General features: G+C 59.8%; 1 protein-coding gene across 1 annotated transcript; it reads right to left on the reverse strand.

The window, feature by feature from the left end:
- Positions 1 to 1,909: 1,909 nt before the first annotated feature.
- Positions 1,910 to 2,569, reverse strand: LOC148936181 (uncharacterized). The gene has a single exon (XM_089078690.1). The coding sequence runs from the start codon at positions 2,567 to 2,569 to the stop codon at positions 1,910 to 1,912; it is 660 nt and encodes a 219-aa protein (XP_088934816.1).
- Between the last annotated feature and the right edge of the window lie 10,779 nt (positions 2,570 to 13,348).

Here is a 13,348-nt window from a genome sequence, read left to right on the forward strand (position 1 = left end):
AACCCCGCTATCTCCTCTCAGGGCATGATTGGGGAGGTCCACGAAATCACCAGCGGCATACTTCATGGACCCCCCCCCAGTCCCGCCCTACAGGCCAGACCCCTCGCTCGGGATTTTATCCCCTCGCGATGGGGAGAAGTCTCGAGGCGGGACTCGAGGCTCCTCTCCGCGCCCAGTCTGGGAAGGTGAGCAGCGGCGACCAAAGGCCCCATCGCCCCCAGTCCCCGGACAGGGCCCATTACGGTCCCAGCGGGAGGCAGCAAAAGAGTGATCGGTCGTCCCCACCAGGACCGAAGCGCCCCCGAGGGGAGGTGACCAGGGCCAACCTTAGTCAGCCCAAGCCCCAATCCCCCCCGTGAGACGCCCCCGACGCGGGGAGGGAGGGACCCCCACTCATGTAGGGGAACCCCCCGTCCTGGCTAAGGCCACCCTCGCGATCCCATGCGCACATGGGGGCGCGAACGGGGAGGGGAAATGGCGATCGGGCCAACAGGCCACTTACAACGCCACCCACCCATTCCCTAAGTGACCGCCCTCCCATTGGGGGGAAGGGAGCGAAGTCACTCGACCTCCATTGCCCCCTCCCTCCCCAACATCTCCGCGGGAAGTTTCCCGCAGAGGGGAATGGCTCTCTTTTCAGGGCCTCCGTCTCGGGGTCTACTGGAGGCCGGTCTCTTCTTCGAGGTTCCGCTGCCTTCGGCGGTGCCAGTGCCGCACCCCGCCGGATCCTCTGAGGGGTCAGGGGGGGCCGGCGGGGGGAGTATTCCTCTCCCCGTCGTCGCCCGTCTATTCGCCCTCACACCCGAGCGACGAGCACACTGGGCGGACCCCATCCGATGATCCGCCCGCATCCCCCTGTCGAGACAGAGGGGGCAGGTGATCGCCCCCCCACAACTCGCGGCGCGGTGTCCCGGCCGACCACACGCGGTCGACCGATCCACCGCGTCCATGCACTGGAGTTTGGCATTGAATGGGGCGAGCTGCTAATGGCTCCACTCTCGCCGCAGCCCACCCCACCTTCACAATCCCAGCGGCCACTACCATATGGGCAGCGGCCGCCGGGCACCTCACCCACGCAGTGCGCCTGCCGGAGGGAGCAGTGCGGATCTCCCCGACCCGCACCTCCCCCGGCCAACACTTGCCATTCCGCGCAATTGCTGCGGCCACCTCGTCCGGTGTGGTCTACGGGTCCACCCCACCAATGATCTCCGTGCCTTTGGCAGGGCGGGCGACAACCATCCCGGAGTCGCAAAGGAGCTCGCCCTTCTTCCTGGCAAGCCCCTCCTTCCTTCACACTGATCACCAGAGACCTCCAACAGGCCCCCCGATGACCGCCCTCCTTGGCCCCCTGCGCGATTTTTTTTTTACGCGTGGAAATGTTTTTACGCACTGACCCCCCGGGCGTGTAACTACCCGGGGGAGTATGGGACTCAGGAACCTTGACTGTCCCCACTAAAACCACACGGGTGCCGTCCGAGGCGCATGACTGGAGCAAACGGGGAACACAGCTGTATATTTCCCGATCGCCCCGCGCCCGCGCGCCCCGCAGGGCGCGCCTCTCCCGGTGGGGGAGCTGTTGACACTCCCCCAGCACACCATGGGAGGTGGACTACTCGCCCCTTTCCCCCTTTTTTTATTAAGGCGAGGGAGGGGAGGGGGGCGGGTGGCACCAACCCGCCTCACCCCGTGTGCACTAGCGCCGTAAAGGGGGAGGGAGGTAGGAATATTCCACCTCCCCCCTGGCGCAACTCTCCGTGATCGGGGAGTATTGAACCCTTTGAGTGCGTCTACTCGGGTCCACCGGACACGAGAAGGTCATCCCATGGGCCCCATTCAGGGGGGGCCGGTTGGCAGGCCTAACATAGAGGGGGGGAAGAAAGCCCCCCCAAATATACGAGTGGCCGTCTAATCATCGACAAGGGGGAACTGCTGGCGCCTTCTTAGTCGACGCCGCAATACCCCCATCTCGTCCGGGCAACCGATTGGAGAGAGATGATTCCTTCTCCCTCCTACGACGCTCGGCCTCCTCCTTCTGCGACATTACGCGTTCGCAGAAGGAGGAGACCTCCCTCCAAGTCTCGACCATGCATCGGACAATGGTCGACAGGGAGAAGTCACCGCCCAACACTGGGACAAGGACCCCGCGCTCCGCAACCCAAGCATCACACTCCTCGAATGTGTGCTGCGCGGAGTCCTCGTCTGCCGCACAGTGCGGGCACCGTGCCGTGCACTCTCTTCCGATCCTGTGCAGGTACCAGCCAAAACATCCGTGGCCTGTCAGCATCTGCACAAGACGGAAGGATAAGCCCCCGTGGGTCCTGCCGAGCCAGTCCTCCAGGCAGGGCCGGATGGCCTCTATCGTCTGGGCGCCAGCGACGGCGGGTTCATGGAGTCGAGCCTTCCAGCTCTCGATGACCCGCCGTCGCACCTCCAGTCTTAGAGATTCCACGATCCTGGCAGTGGGGACGACCCTCCGCTCCTTGACCTGGCGGATACGCCGATAGACTTTGGCGTGCCCCAATGCCAGTAGGTCAAGGGGGTGTTCCCGCCAGGACCGTGGCCGCCGCATGCGATACCGTCCTATAGGCCCTGGCGAGACGCGGCGCAATTCTGCGCTGCACCTGCCACATCCGGCGGAGGCATCGTTGTTCCTCCGCCAGGCTCTGAGCCCATATTAGTGGGCTCCCATACAGGGCCCCCATACAGGGCCACCGCATGGACGATGTTCGCATACAGGCGCCTGACCTTGGCGCCCGGACCTCCCAGATTGGGTAGGAGGCGGCTCAGCTTGTTAGCCATCGCCTCCATTCGGGGAATCAAAATGTCTCCTGAACCCCCATCAGCCATTCAAGGTGAGATCCAAATATTTGAGGTAGGGTCCCACCTCCACGGGAACCGTATCGATCAGCACCCTCGCGGGGTCCACGGAGGCCATAAACAAACATGGTCTCCGTTTTATGGGCCGCCACTTCCAGTCCCATGGCGCTGATCGCGCGCACGGCACTGGCGACGGCATCGTTCGCCGACGCCAGGGCACTCCCCCAGTCGTCCCCCTCAGCCACCACGAGCGTGTCATCCGCGTAACAGATGACGTGGCAGCCAGGGGGGAGGGCAAGCCGTAACACCCTGTTAAACGCGAGGTTCCATAACAGGGGCCCCCAGCGGACTCCTGCGGAACCCCGCGCGTGACACTCCTGCGGTGCTGGAGTCCGTCAGCGTTGACGTACTCCAGCATCCTGTCCCGGAAATAGCCACCCAGGACCCTCTGCAGATATAAAGCGAGGCGGTGGTACTGAGCCGCCTCCCTTATCCTGTCCCAGGGGAGGGAGTTGAACGCATTCGAGATGTCCAAAGACACCAGAAGCGCAACTCCCCCTCGCAGTTGTGGCCTCCGTGAGGGTTTTAACGCGGTCGATCACATCTATCGTCGACCGCCCCCCACGGAAGCCATACTGCTCCTCCGAGATGTTGTGGCTATTTCGGGACAGATGCTGGACAACGCGGGCCGCTATAATTCGCTCGAAGAGCTTTCCCGCGTCGTCGAGCAAGCAGATCGGCCTATACGCCGAAGGAGTGTCCAACGGCTTATCCTCCTTATGGAGGAGGATCAAGCTGGCCCTCCTCCATATCCGGGGGAATGCCCCATGTTCGAGGCACCTGTCGTACAGGTGCCTCAGGGGAGCACCAACCACATCCATGACCGAAGCCCATACGCGGCCCGGAATACCGTCCGGGCCGGAGGCTCTGAGGCGGCCGAGCTTCTTGGCCGCTTCTCTCATCTCGTTTCCGGTCACCCCCAGCTCCTCCGACCACTCCGCATCCTGCGGTTCGCGGGTCGGGGGCAGGTGGGGGGGAGACCAACCGTCTCCCCGGGAGAAGAGAGTTCTCACCACCCTGTCTAGGAGCTGGGGGTCCATCCTCTCGGTAAGTGGGGGCGCCCATGATCTCAGCTTATCCAGGACCAACTTGTATGGGCACCCTCAAAAATCCATTTCCAGGGACGAGATAAGCTCGCCTCAGGCCTCGGTCTTCGCTTTTCTTATGGCGCCGCCCAGCGCCCACCGTGCGGCTCGGTAGGCGTCATGGGCGACGCCAAAGTCGACACTCCCCCGGCGGCGGGTTCGCTGCTACGTCCTCCTGGCATGGGCGACGGAGACCCGAAGTTGGGCAATCTCCGCCGTCCACTAGTAGCAGCCCGCCGCCGAATCGGCCGAGAGCGTGGCATGGATGCATCGCAGGCATCCGCAACGATGCCCACCACGCTCTCGGCCTCCTCCTCAACGTCAACGGCCACCTGGCGATTGCCGTGCCAGGTGGCCGCGAGCACCGCCGTCCTTAGGCGGTCGGTGTCCATCTTCTTGAGACGTGGGCCGCCCCCCGTCGGCCGGTGGCGATTGCCGCGCGGGTGTCGACCCCCATGGAGATGTACAGATGGTCGGAGTAAGTCTCCACGGAGGTCTCCACCCGCCAATCCCTAATCATGCACGCGGCCGGGGGAGTCGCCAAGGTCACATCTATGTGTGACTCCCCATTGTGCCGCACGCATGTGACCTGAATTTAAAATTACCAGGCCCATGCGTGCGTGCATTACCACCCAGCTCTGAAGAGCTTCGCCCTTGGGGTCTGTTACCGGGGAACCCCACAACGCAGACTTTGCGTTGAGGTCCCCGGCAACTATAACGGAGCGGGGGAGAAATCTGCGAACGCAGTCCCCCGCTCTCCCCAAGTAATCTTCAAACTGGACGAGGCTCCAGCTCGGGGGGGGCATAACCACCCACAACGCAGATGAGCCCCCATTGCACCGCGACGAAGCCCTTCCCCCTCTCCCTTAAGGAGCAAGAGGGGAGGCCCGCGATTGGCCTCCACACAATGACCACCGTCCGGTCCCCGAACCAGTGTAGATGGTTTTCGGGGACCCGGTAGGGCTCGGCGGCTATTCCCAAAATACAACCATGCTCTGCCAGGCTTTGGACGAACAAATTCTGGGCCCGGCAGGCATGGAAGAGACTAGTGGCCATTACACGGCCGTCGTAGCCTCCTCCAGGCCCACATCCATTGGTTCGCCCCCTCCCCTATAGCGGGGCAAATCCCGTTTGGGTAGGGGAGGGGGAAGTCCTGCTCGGGAGGGGGGGTGGGGTGAACCACTCTCCCTCACCTTTCCGGGCGTTCTTAAGCGCGCTCACGGCCCGTGATACTGCGCTGATCACCACGGGAGGGGGGGAGGGGCCTGTCGCCTCCTTCTTTGGGTTGCCAGCCACCCTTTATCCCCCACACGGTGGTCAGCCCCGTGGCCGGCATTGCGGCATACGAGGCATCCCACCTTCCCTCTGCATTGATTGGCCCGGTGGCCAGCCTCATCACAGCAGTAACAGACACCACTGCGGTCCTCCTTATTAGGACAGTTCTGGCGGACGTGACCCATGCCCAAGCACTTATAGTACTGCAGGGGTCGCGCCGCCAGAAGCTCCACCCGGGCCACCGCCCAGCCCACCGTCAGCCGTCCCTCTGCCGCCAACGCATTGGCCGGGTGCACGCCTCACCTCGCCAACTCTGATGAGGGACCTTTCCAAGTTGTGGCGGGACGCGATAGCTCCCGCCGCTTCCTCTGAAGTGACCGAGTTTTCCAGATCCTTGACCCGTATCTCGGCAGTTTTCTCCGGCCGCTGGATCGTCGCGGCCGGATAGAGCCTCCCTCATCTTTTGGGCCAAGACATCCGCCTTGGCCCTACCATCTTGACAGGGGACCTCTAGTATTAGAGCCCCGAGTACTGCTCGTCTCGGGCGTATCCCCGAGATACCTATCTCCTCCAGGCTCACCCTCTGGCGGATGAGACGCATCGTCTCTTCATATCCGCCAGGGGGGCAAGTCAGAATGACTGCCGCTGAGTCCGGAGGTTTCCTCCCCGGAGGTCTCCCTGCCGTCCTTCCCTGGGGGGGAGAAACCTCACCCCGCGAGGACTTAGTTCTCCCCGTAGGCTGCCTCTGGCGGGCCTGCGGTGCGGGGGGTTTTTTTCCCCTGTCTTTTACTGGGAGGGGGGAAAGTTGGGGGTTTTGGAGGTCACGAGGACCCCCTTAGCTCCCTTCCCCTTCTTCCTCCCCCTCTCCACCACTTGCGCCCACGACGCCGGACCAGTGTCCGGAGTGGGGGCTGCCGTCGAGCGAGACACCCGTATGGCCGGGGTCTTTAGTTCGTCGGGCGGGCGGGGGGTCCCCCGGAGGGAAACGTTCCCCACCGCTCGTCCCGCCGCTGCGTCATTAGGAAGGGAGGAGGGGTCCACCCCTTGATTCCCCCTTCCTTTCTTCTTCCTTCGTCCTCCCCGAGCTTTCTCTCCTGGGGGACCGGGTGAGGGAGGGTGGCGGCCCAGGGGGGCAGACTGAGGGGCACTAATGCCCATCCCCAGCAATATAACGGGGAGAATTTTCCCCAATGCCCCCTCCAAATCCCCGATTGTCAGGGGAGCTCCCTCGCCGGTCCTCCGGGTCGGAGGCGAGCGCCGATCGGCGGTTCCCGTCACGGTAGGAGGGGATGCCTCCCCAGTGCCCTTCGAGCCAAAGGTCAAGACGCGGGGGGGAAGATTTCCACGCTAACTATCCGTGGCCCTCCCCTCCGCGTCGTCCTTATCTCCACAGGGGGGAGAAATCTCCCTCACCCGTACCCCTCCCGCCCTCCCCTGCCCCAGTATCTACTAGGGGCGGGGACCTGCGCTTGCGAAAGCTTTTTAGCTCCCGCAGCTCCGTCCTTAGCTCCTCGATCGTGGAGCGTAAGTCCGCGTTGTCTCTGTGCAACTGCCAGATCTCTTCCTTTAGGAGCCTTCGCTCCCCGTCTCGGGCAGAAGCAGACTTCTAGGGCTCTAGTGTACAGAACCTCGCAGGCGGCGGCCATCTCTGCTGTGGCATCCCACAGCAGCTTTTGCCACTCGCCTTTGAGATTCTTGGAGCCCTGAGCCACCTTTCTCACTTTGTTCACCGCCCCTCTGGTGAGTCCTTTCACCGAGGCGGTGGACTGTTGACGGAGATCCTCCAGCATGTCCCTCTCCGCGCCCATTATCGCGTCCAGCTTCTTGCTGGGTGCCGGGCGCGTCTGGGGGTCAAGGGCTACCTTGAGGGCCTCTTCGTCCTTCTCATCTCTCCTCTTCGTCTTGGCCTCCAATCGCTTGGCCGCCGTAAACATCCCCTTGTGTGAGGGGTCTATGGCTGGTCTGCTCCTTCCCTTTTTGCGGGGGCGAAGGGAGGCCGAAATGGGCAGCTCCTCGCCCACCACCTCTACCTCGTCGTCACCGGAGGGTGAGCTTGCGGCTGGCCTCTTAGTGGCTCCGGAACTAGCCGAAGCCGCCGACACGCCCGACGTCACCGACTCCATAGACGGAGACGACTTCAGGGCGCCGGGGGCACCATCTCCTTCCGGAGCCTTGGGCTTCGTGAAACGAGGCCCAGGTCGTCGGGGAGGTTGAGCCCGCAGCTGGGTGGGATCCTCCTTCGATGTCGTGCCCGAGGAGGGGTACGTGATATCCCTCCCCCCCACCTCTCAACCGGAAGAACTCCTTGTACTCCGGAGAATCCGGAGACAGGTCCGCCGGGACCTCCACGGGTATCCCTTTCGAGGGTTCACCCCGTGGTGGGGATCCTTTACCCCAAACATCGCCTTAAGGGGGCGACTCCCTTAAAGACGGCACATTTAGAAATTGTTATAATTGGCCATGGTTGCGTAATATAAACACACACACCGCGACCCCTCTCCGATCGGATCCGATCTCGAGGGTGAGTCCGCCGCTCCGGGAGTGGGTATTCCCCGCACGTGACCCGGAGTTGTCACGTGGGCTATCCGGCGATGCGGGGATGTAACATCCGCATCGCCGGTCCACACAACGGCATCATCCCCGTGTCGCGGTGCCCTGGGCAAGCGTGGTGCCTCTACGGGTGCAATACCCACATGGGGCTATGGGCCGGGTCATTCCTCACATCCCTCCGAGGGAGGCAGAGTCTCCGACCCTAATTCCCCATGCGAGTGCCCAAGACTACACCGGCCACCAGACTCAGACCTTGGAATACGTCTAAGCGGCCCCGGTGGCCCTAGGCCGTGAGCCCTGCCTCGGAATACGTCCGAGCGGCCTCATGGCCCATCCACGCAATGGCCTTACGGGGAGACTGCGGACCCTGCCTCGGAATACGTCCGAGCGGCCCCGCAGTCATCCCAGAAAAACTCTTCCCATGGGCGGAGCACCGCCCCCCGGCTTGTGTCAAGCCCTACATTTAGTCAGTGTTTACATCTGGCCTAACCGGAATGTGAGATATTCTGACTTCGTGTTGGAAGACTTAAGGTCATTCATAGCGCCGCTCAGAAATAAAAAGTTAATCATCGCGGGCGATTTTAATGCCAGATCCTACACGTGGGACAGACTCAACAACATACGCGGAATTGTTATGTGCCTCTTCGCTGGATTTATACCTGCTCAACGAACCTGAAGTACCTACCTGTATTCGACTTCAAAGGTCCTCCGTTGTCGATCTTACTCTGTGCTCACCAGCAATGAATTTCTCAGTTGGATCGTGGAGGATACGTAATGATTATGATATGGTGTATACCGATCATGTATTAATTGACTACCGAATTGACATCCCTTCGGTTCAGAGAGTTAACAAGCGATTTTTATTTATTACATGGAGCACGAAACAAATGGATAAAGACAGATTTGCGGCAGCAATGATCGCTGGCTTTTGGGCGCACCCTCATGAGGAGGATCTAGGGACTTCTATTAGGAGAGTCACTTCTGTTGTGCGACGCGCCTGCGATCTGTCAATGCCTCGCATTCGGAAATGCAACAATAATAAAAAACCAATATATTGGTGGAATAGCAAGATTAAGGAGCTGCGACAGCAGTGCCAAATTTTACGCAGACGATTTACCAGCGCCAGAGGGCACAAGACAAGACCAGTTTGGGAGCCGATGCAGCGGGAACTTAAAGGGTTGCAGAAGGCACTGAAACAGGCCATAGTGAAAGATCAAGCCTGGGACGACATGTTGGAATCTTTGGAGGGCGACCCGTGGGGTCTGCCCTACAAAATAGTCAACAAGAAGCTGAGAGGCTACTCATCGCCCGTATGCGAATCATTGGAGCCGGACTTTATACGTAATACTGTGCGTGCGCTGTTTTCCATTGGCTGGCGATGTGGACAGGCCTGAGAGAGGATACAATTTCCAGGAAACATCGGAGGTGACATTGGCGGAGCTGCGACTGGTCGTGGCCAGATTCAGGAGAAATGAAAAGGCCCCTGGACCCGATGGCATAAAGTACCGGACTCTGACTGGTACGTTCGAGTATTGTGCTGACCTGGTTTGCTCAATCTTCACCGGCCTCTTGCGAACTGGTGTCTTCCCAGCCGAGTGGAAGCACGCCAGATTGGTTCTGCTTAGGAAGCCGAACAAACCGCTCGACTTGTATTTGTATTCCTCCTACAGACCGTTATGTCTTTTTAATACCTTCGGCAAGATCTACGAAAAAATTGTAGCCAATAGACTCACGTTGTTTATCGAAAGTAGAGAGCTGTTGTCGACCCGGCAGTTTGGCTTTCGACAGGGCCGATCCACATAATAGATGCTATACATCGCTTCACAAAGGTGGTTAGAAAGGCCTTTGCTGCTGACCACTGCATGGTTGCGGTGAGTCTGGACATATCGAATGCCTTTAACTCTGTCCCATGGACTGAAATTCTTAGAGCTCTCGTGGAATTTGAGGTGTCCGACTATTTATATAGCGCGCTGAGTGATTATCTGAGGGATTGCAGAATCTCATACGTTAATAGGGATGGCGAATTGGAGGAGATAGAGGTGAATTGCGGGTTCCACAGGGGTCGGTTTTGGGGCCACTCCTCTGGAACATAGCGTTTAATCGCTTATTTGAGGGCTTCCTTCCTCCTGACTGCTCAATTTGTTGTTATGCCGATGACACTCTAGTGATTGCTGAGGCTCCGGATTTCGAATTGGCTAAAACGCGTACGGAGTTGGCCTCCATCATGATCATTAATAGGATCCAGGCTGTGGGGTTTACCATGGCCCCACATAAATTTGAGTCTGCCATCTTTGTTAAGGGGCGATCCCCTTTCATGCCCGGCACCAGATCGTTGAACCTTGGTGGGGCGAGGGTCCCCGTCGGATGTAGGATTAAATATCTGGGTATTATTCTGGATACGAGGTTTAGCTTTAGAGAGCACTTCTTGGCTCTGATTCCAAAAAAAAATGAAGGGAATTTCACTGGGCCTGGTCCGGCTGATGCCACACCTGAGGGGCCCGGGCCAGAGACGGAGAGCCCTATATGCTTCGGTTCTTCAATCGATCATTTTCTATGGCGCACCTGTCTGGGCCAAGAGTTTCGACTTTAAGTCGCTGTTGTCCGAAGAAGTCTCTAGGGCTCTCTCGGACAGACAGCCTCGAGAGTTATCTCGGGATATCGTACCCTCTCTAGAAACTCATCCTTCTTATTGGCTGACATCTTGCCATTCGAAGTTAGGGCGAGGAAGCTCCGCAGACTGTACTGGAACATCAGAAGGATAACTAAGCAAACGGGGAACCCTTTGTCCCCACAGGACAGAGCCCGTCTGAGGGCGGATTCGGATTCCGAGGCCCTCGTGGAATGGCGACAGCTACTAGACGTCGTCAATCATCATACGCCTGGATATAGGGTAGTCTCTGCGCTGGGAGAGAGGCTTGGGGCGTGGACCGGGTGCGACTACGGGGCGGTCACTTTCAGGACCACGCAGTTGTTGGGAGGTCACGGCGTTTTCGATATACGATTTCCTATATATATAGAATTGGGAAAGCCCCCCACTCCTATTGTGACTGGTGCAACGGTCGAGAACCGGATACGATCTGTTCCAGTGCTCTGCATGGAACAGAGAGAGGGCGGAACTTCGACGAATAATTGGTAATGTTGAAAATGCCTATGATTTAATTACCTCACTAATAGATAGCAGGGAAGCTTGGAAGGCTTTTCACCGATTCGCGGAGGTTGTTATGGGCGCGAAGGAGATATACGAGAGGGCTGTACAGAGACTGCCCAGTGAGAGGCGCCAGGGACCTTGTAGAGCCATTCTAACTACATATTGTTTGTAGGGGGAATGGATCATTGGGTCTTTTGTGTATAGGCATGTGTGTATGTGTCACTTTTGTTCTTGTGTATGTACTGGACGGATCGTGGTTGTCAATGTTAATGTGACTGGGAGGAGTCCGTGATGAGTTGTCTGTCAACGTTCCAGGACCCTCCCTCGCTAACAGTCGGCCGATGACAGAGATGGTTCTAGTGGGTATGCAAAGCTGGGAGGCTCTTCGTTAGACGTGCCTCCCACTTGAATCTCACACCCCCCAGTTTCGTCCACTGGTCTTCTGGAAGATTTCCTCTATAAAAAAAGGGTTAGGTTAGGTTAGGTTAGGTTAGGTTAGGTTAGTCTGCTCGTGGCCCCCCTCGTGATGGGCCACCTTGTCGTGGTGAGGGGGCTCCCTTCTCCAATGACCACCTGTTGGCAGTACCGGGATTCTACTCCGGGAAAGCCCGGGTGCGAGGCGCAGGGTCTAGGCCCATCGAGCGGGTGTTCCCGCAGGCGTGTTGCCGCATCGCTGAGTCTTCCTGGCGGTGCGGCAGACACATGCCATGGGGGGGGCTTGCTCCCCCCGGGAGACGGGCTGTGGGGCCGCCCGGACGTATTCCGGGGCAGGGTCCACAGTCTGGGTGCCGTCGGGGCCGCTCGGACATATTCCGAGGTCTGGGTCCGGCGGCACGGTGTGTTACGGGGCAGGTCGGGCTCCTTAGCCGGGCTAAGGCAACCGACCTAGGGGAAGGCCACCCCGAAGTTAAACCATTTTCATAATATTCATGAAAATGGACAACATAAAGGGTACAAACTTACTGGGCTACAGGGGTTTCGGAGCCCCAGGTCCCGGCGTGTTAGGGGGGGTATGGTCCCGGTCTCTCCCACGTCGTCATCTTACGACGGGCGGGCAGCGGAGTCTCCGGCGAGCTCCGCTAACCTATTGGCTATCGCTGAGGATGGCTTTCTGGTGCCTGTTGGCTCTCGGTCCAAGACACCAGGTTCAGGCCATGGCCTGAGGGCGTAAATATAGGCCCTATCGAACCGGTTCCTTCGGGGGCCGTAATTACGCGGCGGTACCAGTTCCGCCGCGGTGTGATTCGGGAGACTATCCGCACGCGCTTCCGCGGTAGGATACTCTTCCGGAGAGAAGTGCCGGGCACGCTTGAGGGCTTGGCCTCCGACGTCCCGGTCTTCTTCGAGTGGAGGATTCGAGCCGGGACGTTCGATCGTGTCGACGGCGGTGGGGAGGCTCTCCGTACTCCGTCACAGAGGAGTCGGGGGCTGAGGAGCCTCCGGTTATATCGGCGGGGTCGTCGACGCCTGCGCCGATGTTCACCCCCGTAAGAGTAAGGGAAGAGGGGGATGAGCCCCCCACGCCTGTGGTCTGCCTGGGACCCAGGGTGGACGCGGCTTCTGACCCCCCATTTCCAGGTCCTGGAGGGGATGTGGCATCCGGTGAGGCAGCGCCGGTGCCCGCCACTGTCGGGCCGACGGTCACCTCGGTTGAGGTGGTCCGTCCCCCGATTGCCGTCGTCGGAGTCCCTGGCTCTAGTGGGCTCAGGGCTCCAATGGAGTCCGATTCGGACCTCGGCCCTTCCAGGCCGCTAAAAAGAAATAGGGGCCGCACCCGCAAAGACGGGACGGCCCCTTTGCGACCCGCGTCCCCGACGGTCCTAGAGATCGAGAGGGCGCGGGTTAGTGGGGATCCTCTACCCAAGGTGGGTGTTAGGAGAAAGGTTCCGCACCTCTCCGTTACTCGCCGCCTTGTGGTGGAAGAGGATATATCCTCGGACGAGGATAGGGTGAGCTCACTCCCGGTCGCTAATATGACCAGCGACCAGCGCCGGGAGTTCGAGCATTTTGCTCGTCAAATCGAGCACATGGCACCCTCCGAGGTGTCGTCGCATGCCACTCAGTGGCTGCATGAGTTGGAGGAGGATCGAAATTCCTCCTCCTCTCTTCAAGGATCCGTCTCGCGGCGGATGAAGGTGAAGCATTACCTTCTCCGAGAGGCTATCTATGCTTTATACCGGACCGTCGCGGGACGGATGGGATCTTCCTCGGATCCCGGCAAGGTCTCGTCCCTGGCCAGCGAGAATCGCTTGCTCAGGGACGAGGTAGAGCGGCTTTCCGCAGAGCTGGAGAAGACGCGAAGCGCAAATAAATATTTGCGTAGCGTCTCTCCAGCTCTGGACTCTATCGGGGGTGTGGCCACCCGGTTAGCCGGGTCCCCTCTGGTCCCCCTTTGGGCCAAGAGGCGCGCGGC

This window comes from Pogonomyrmex barbatus, unplaced genomic scaffold, assembly GCF_055798465.1.
Source record: "Pogonomyrmex barbatus isolate J1 unplaced genomic scaffold, ASM5579846v1 scaffold28, whole genome shotgun sequence".
NCBI lineage: Eukaryota > Metazoa > Arthropoda > Insecta > Hymenoptera > Formicidae > Pogonomyrmex > Pogonomyrmex barbatus.

Coding starts and splice junctions, on each gene's coding strand:
- LOC148936181 (XM_089078690.1), bottom strand. CDS start 2,569: ATGCGGCGGCCACGGTCCTGGCGGGAACACCCCCTTGACCTACTGGCA.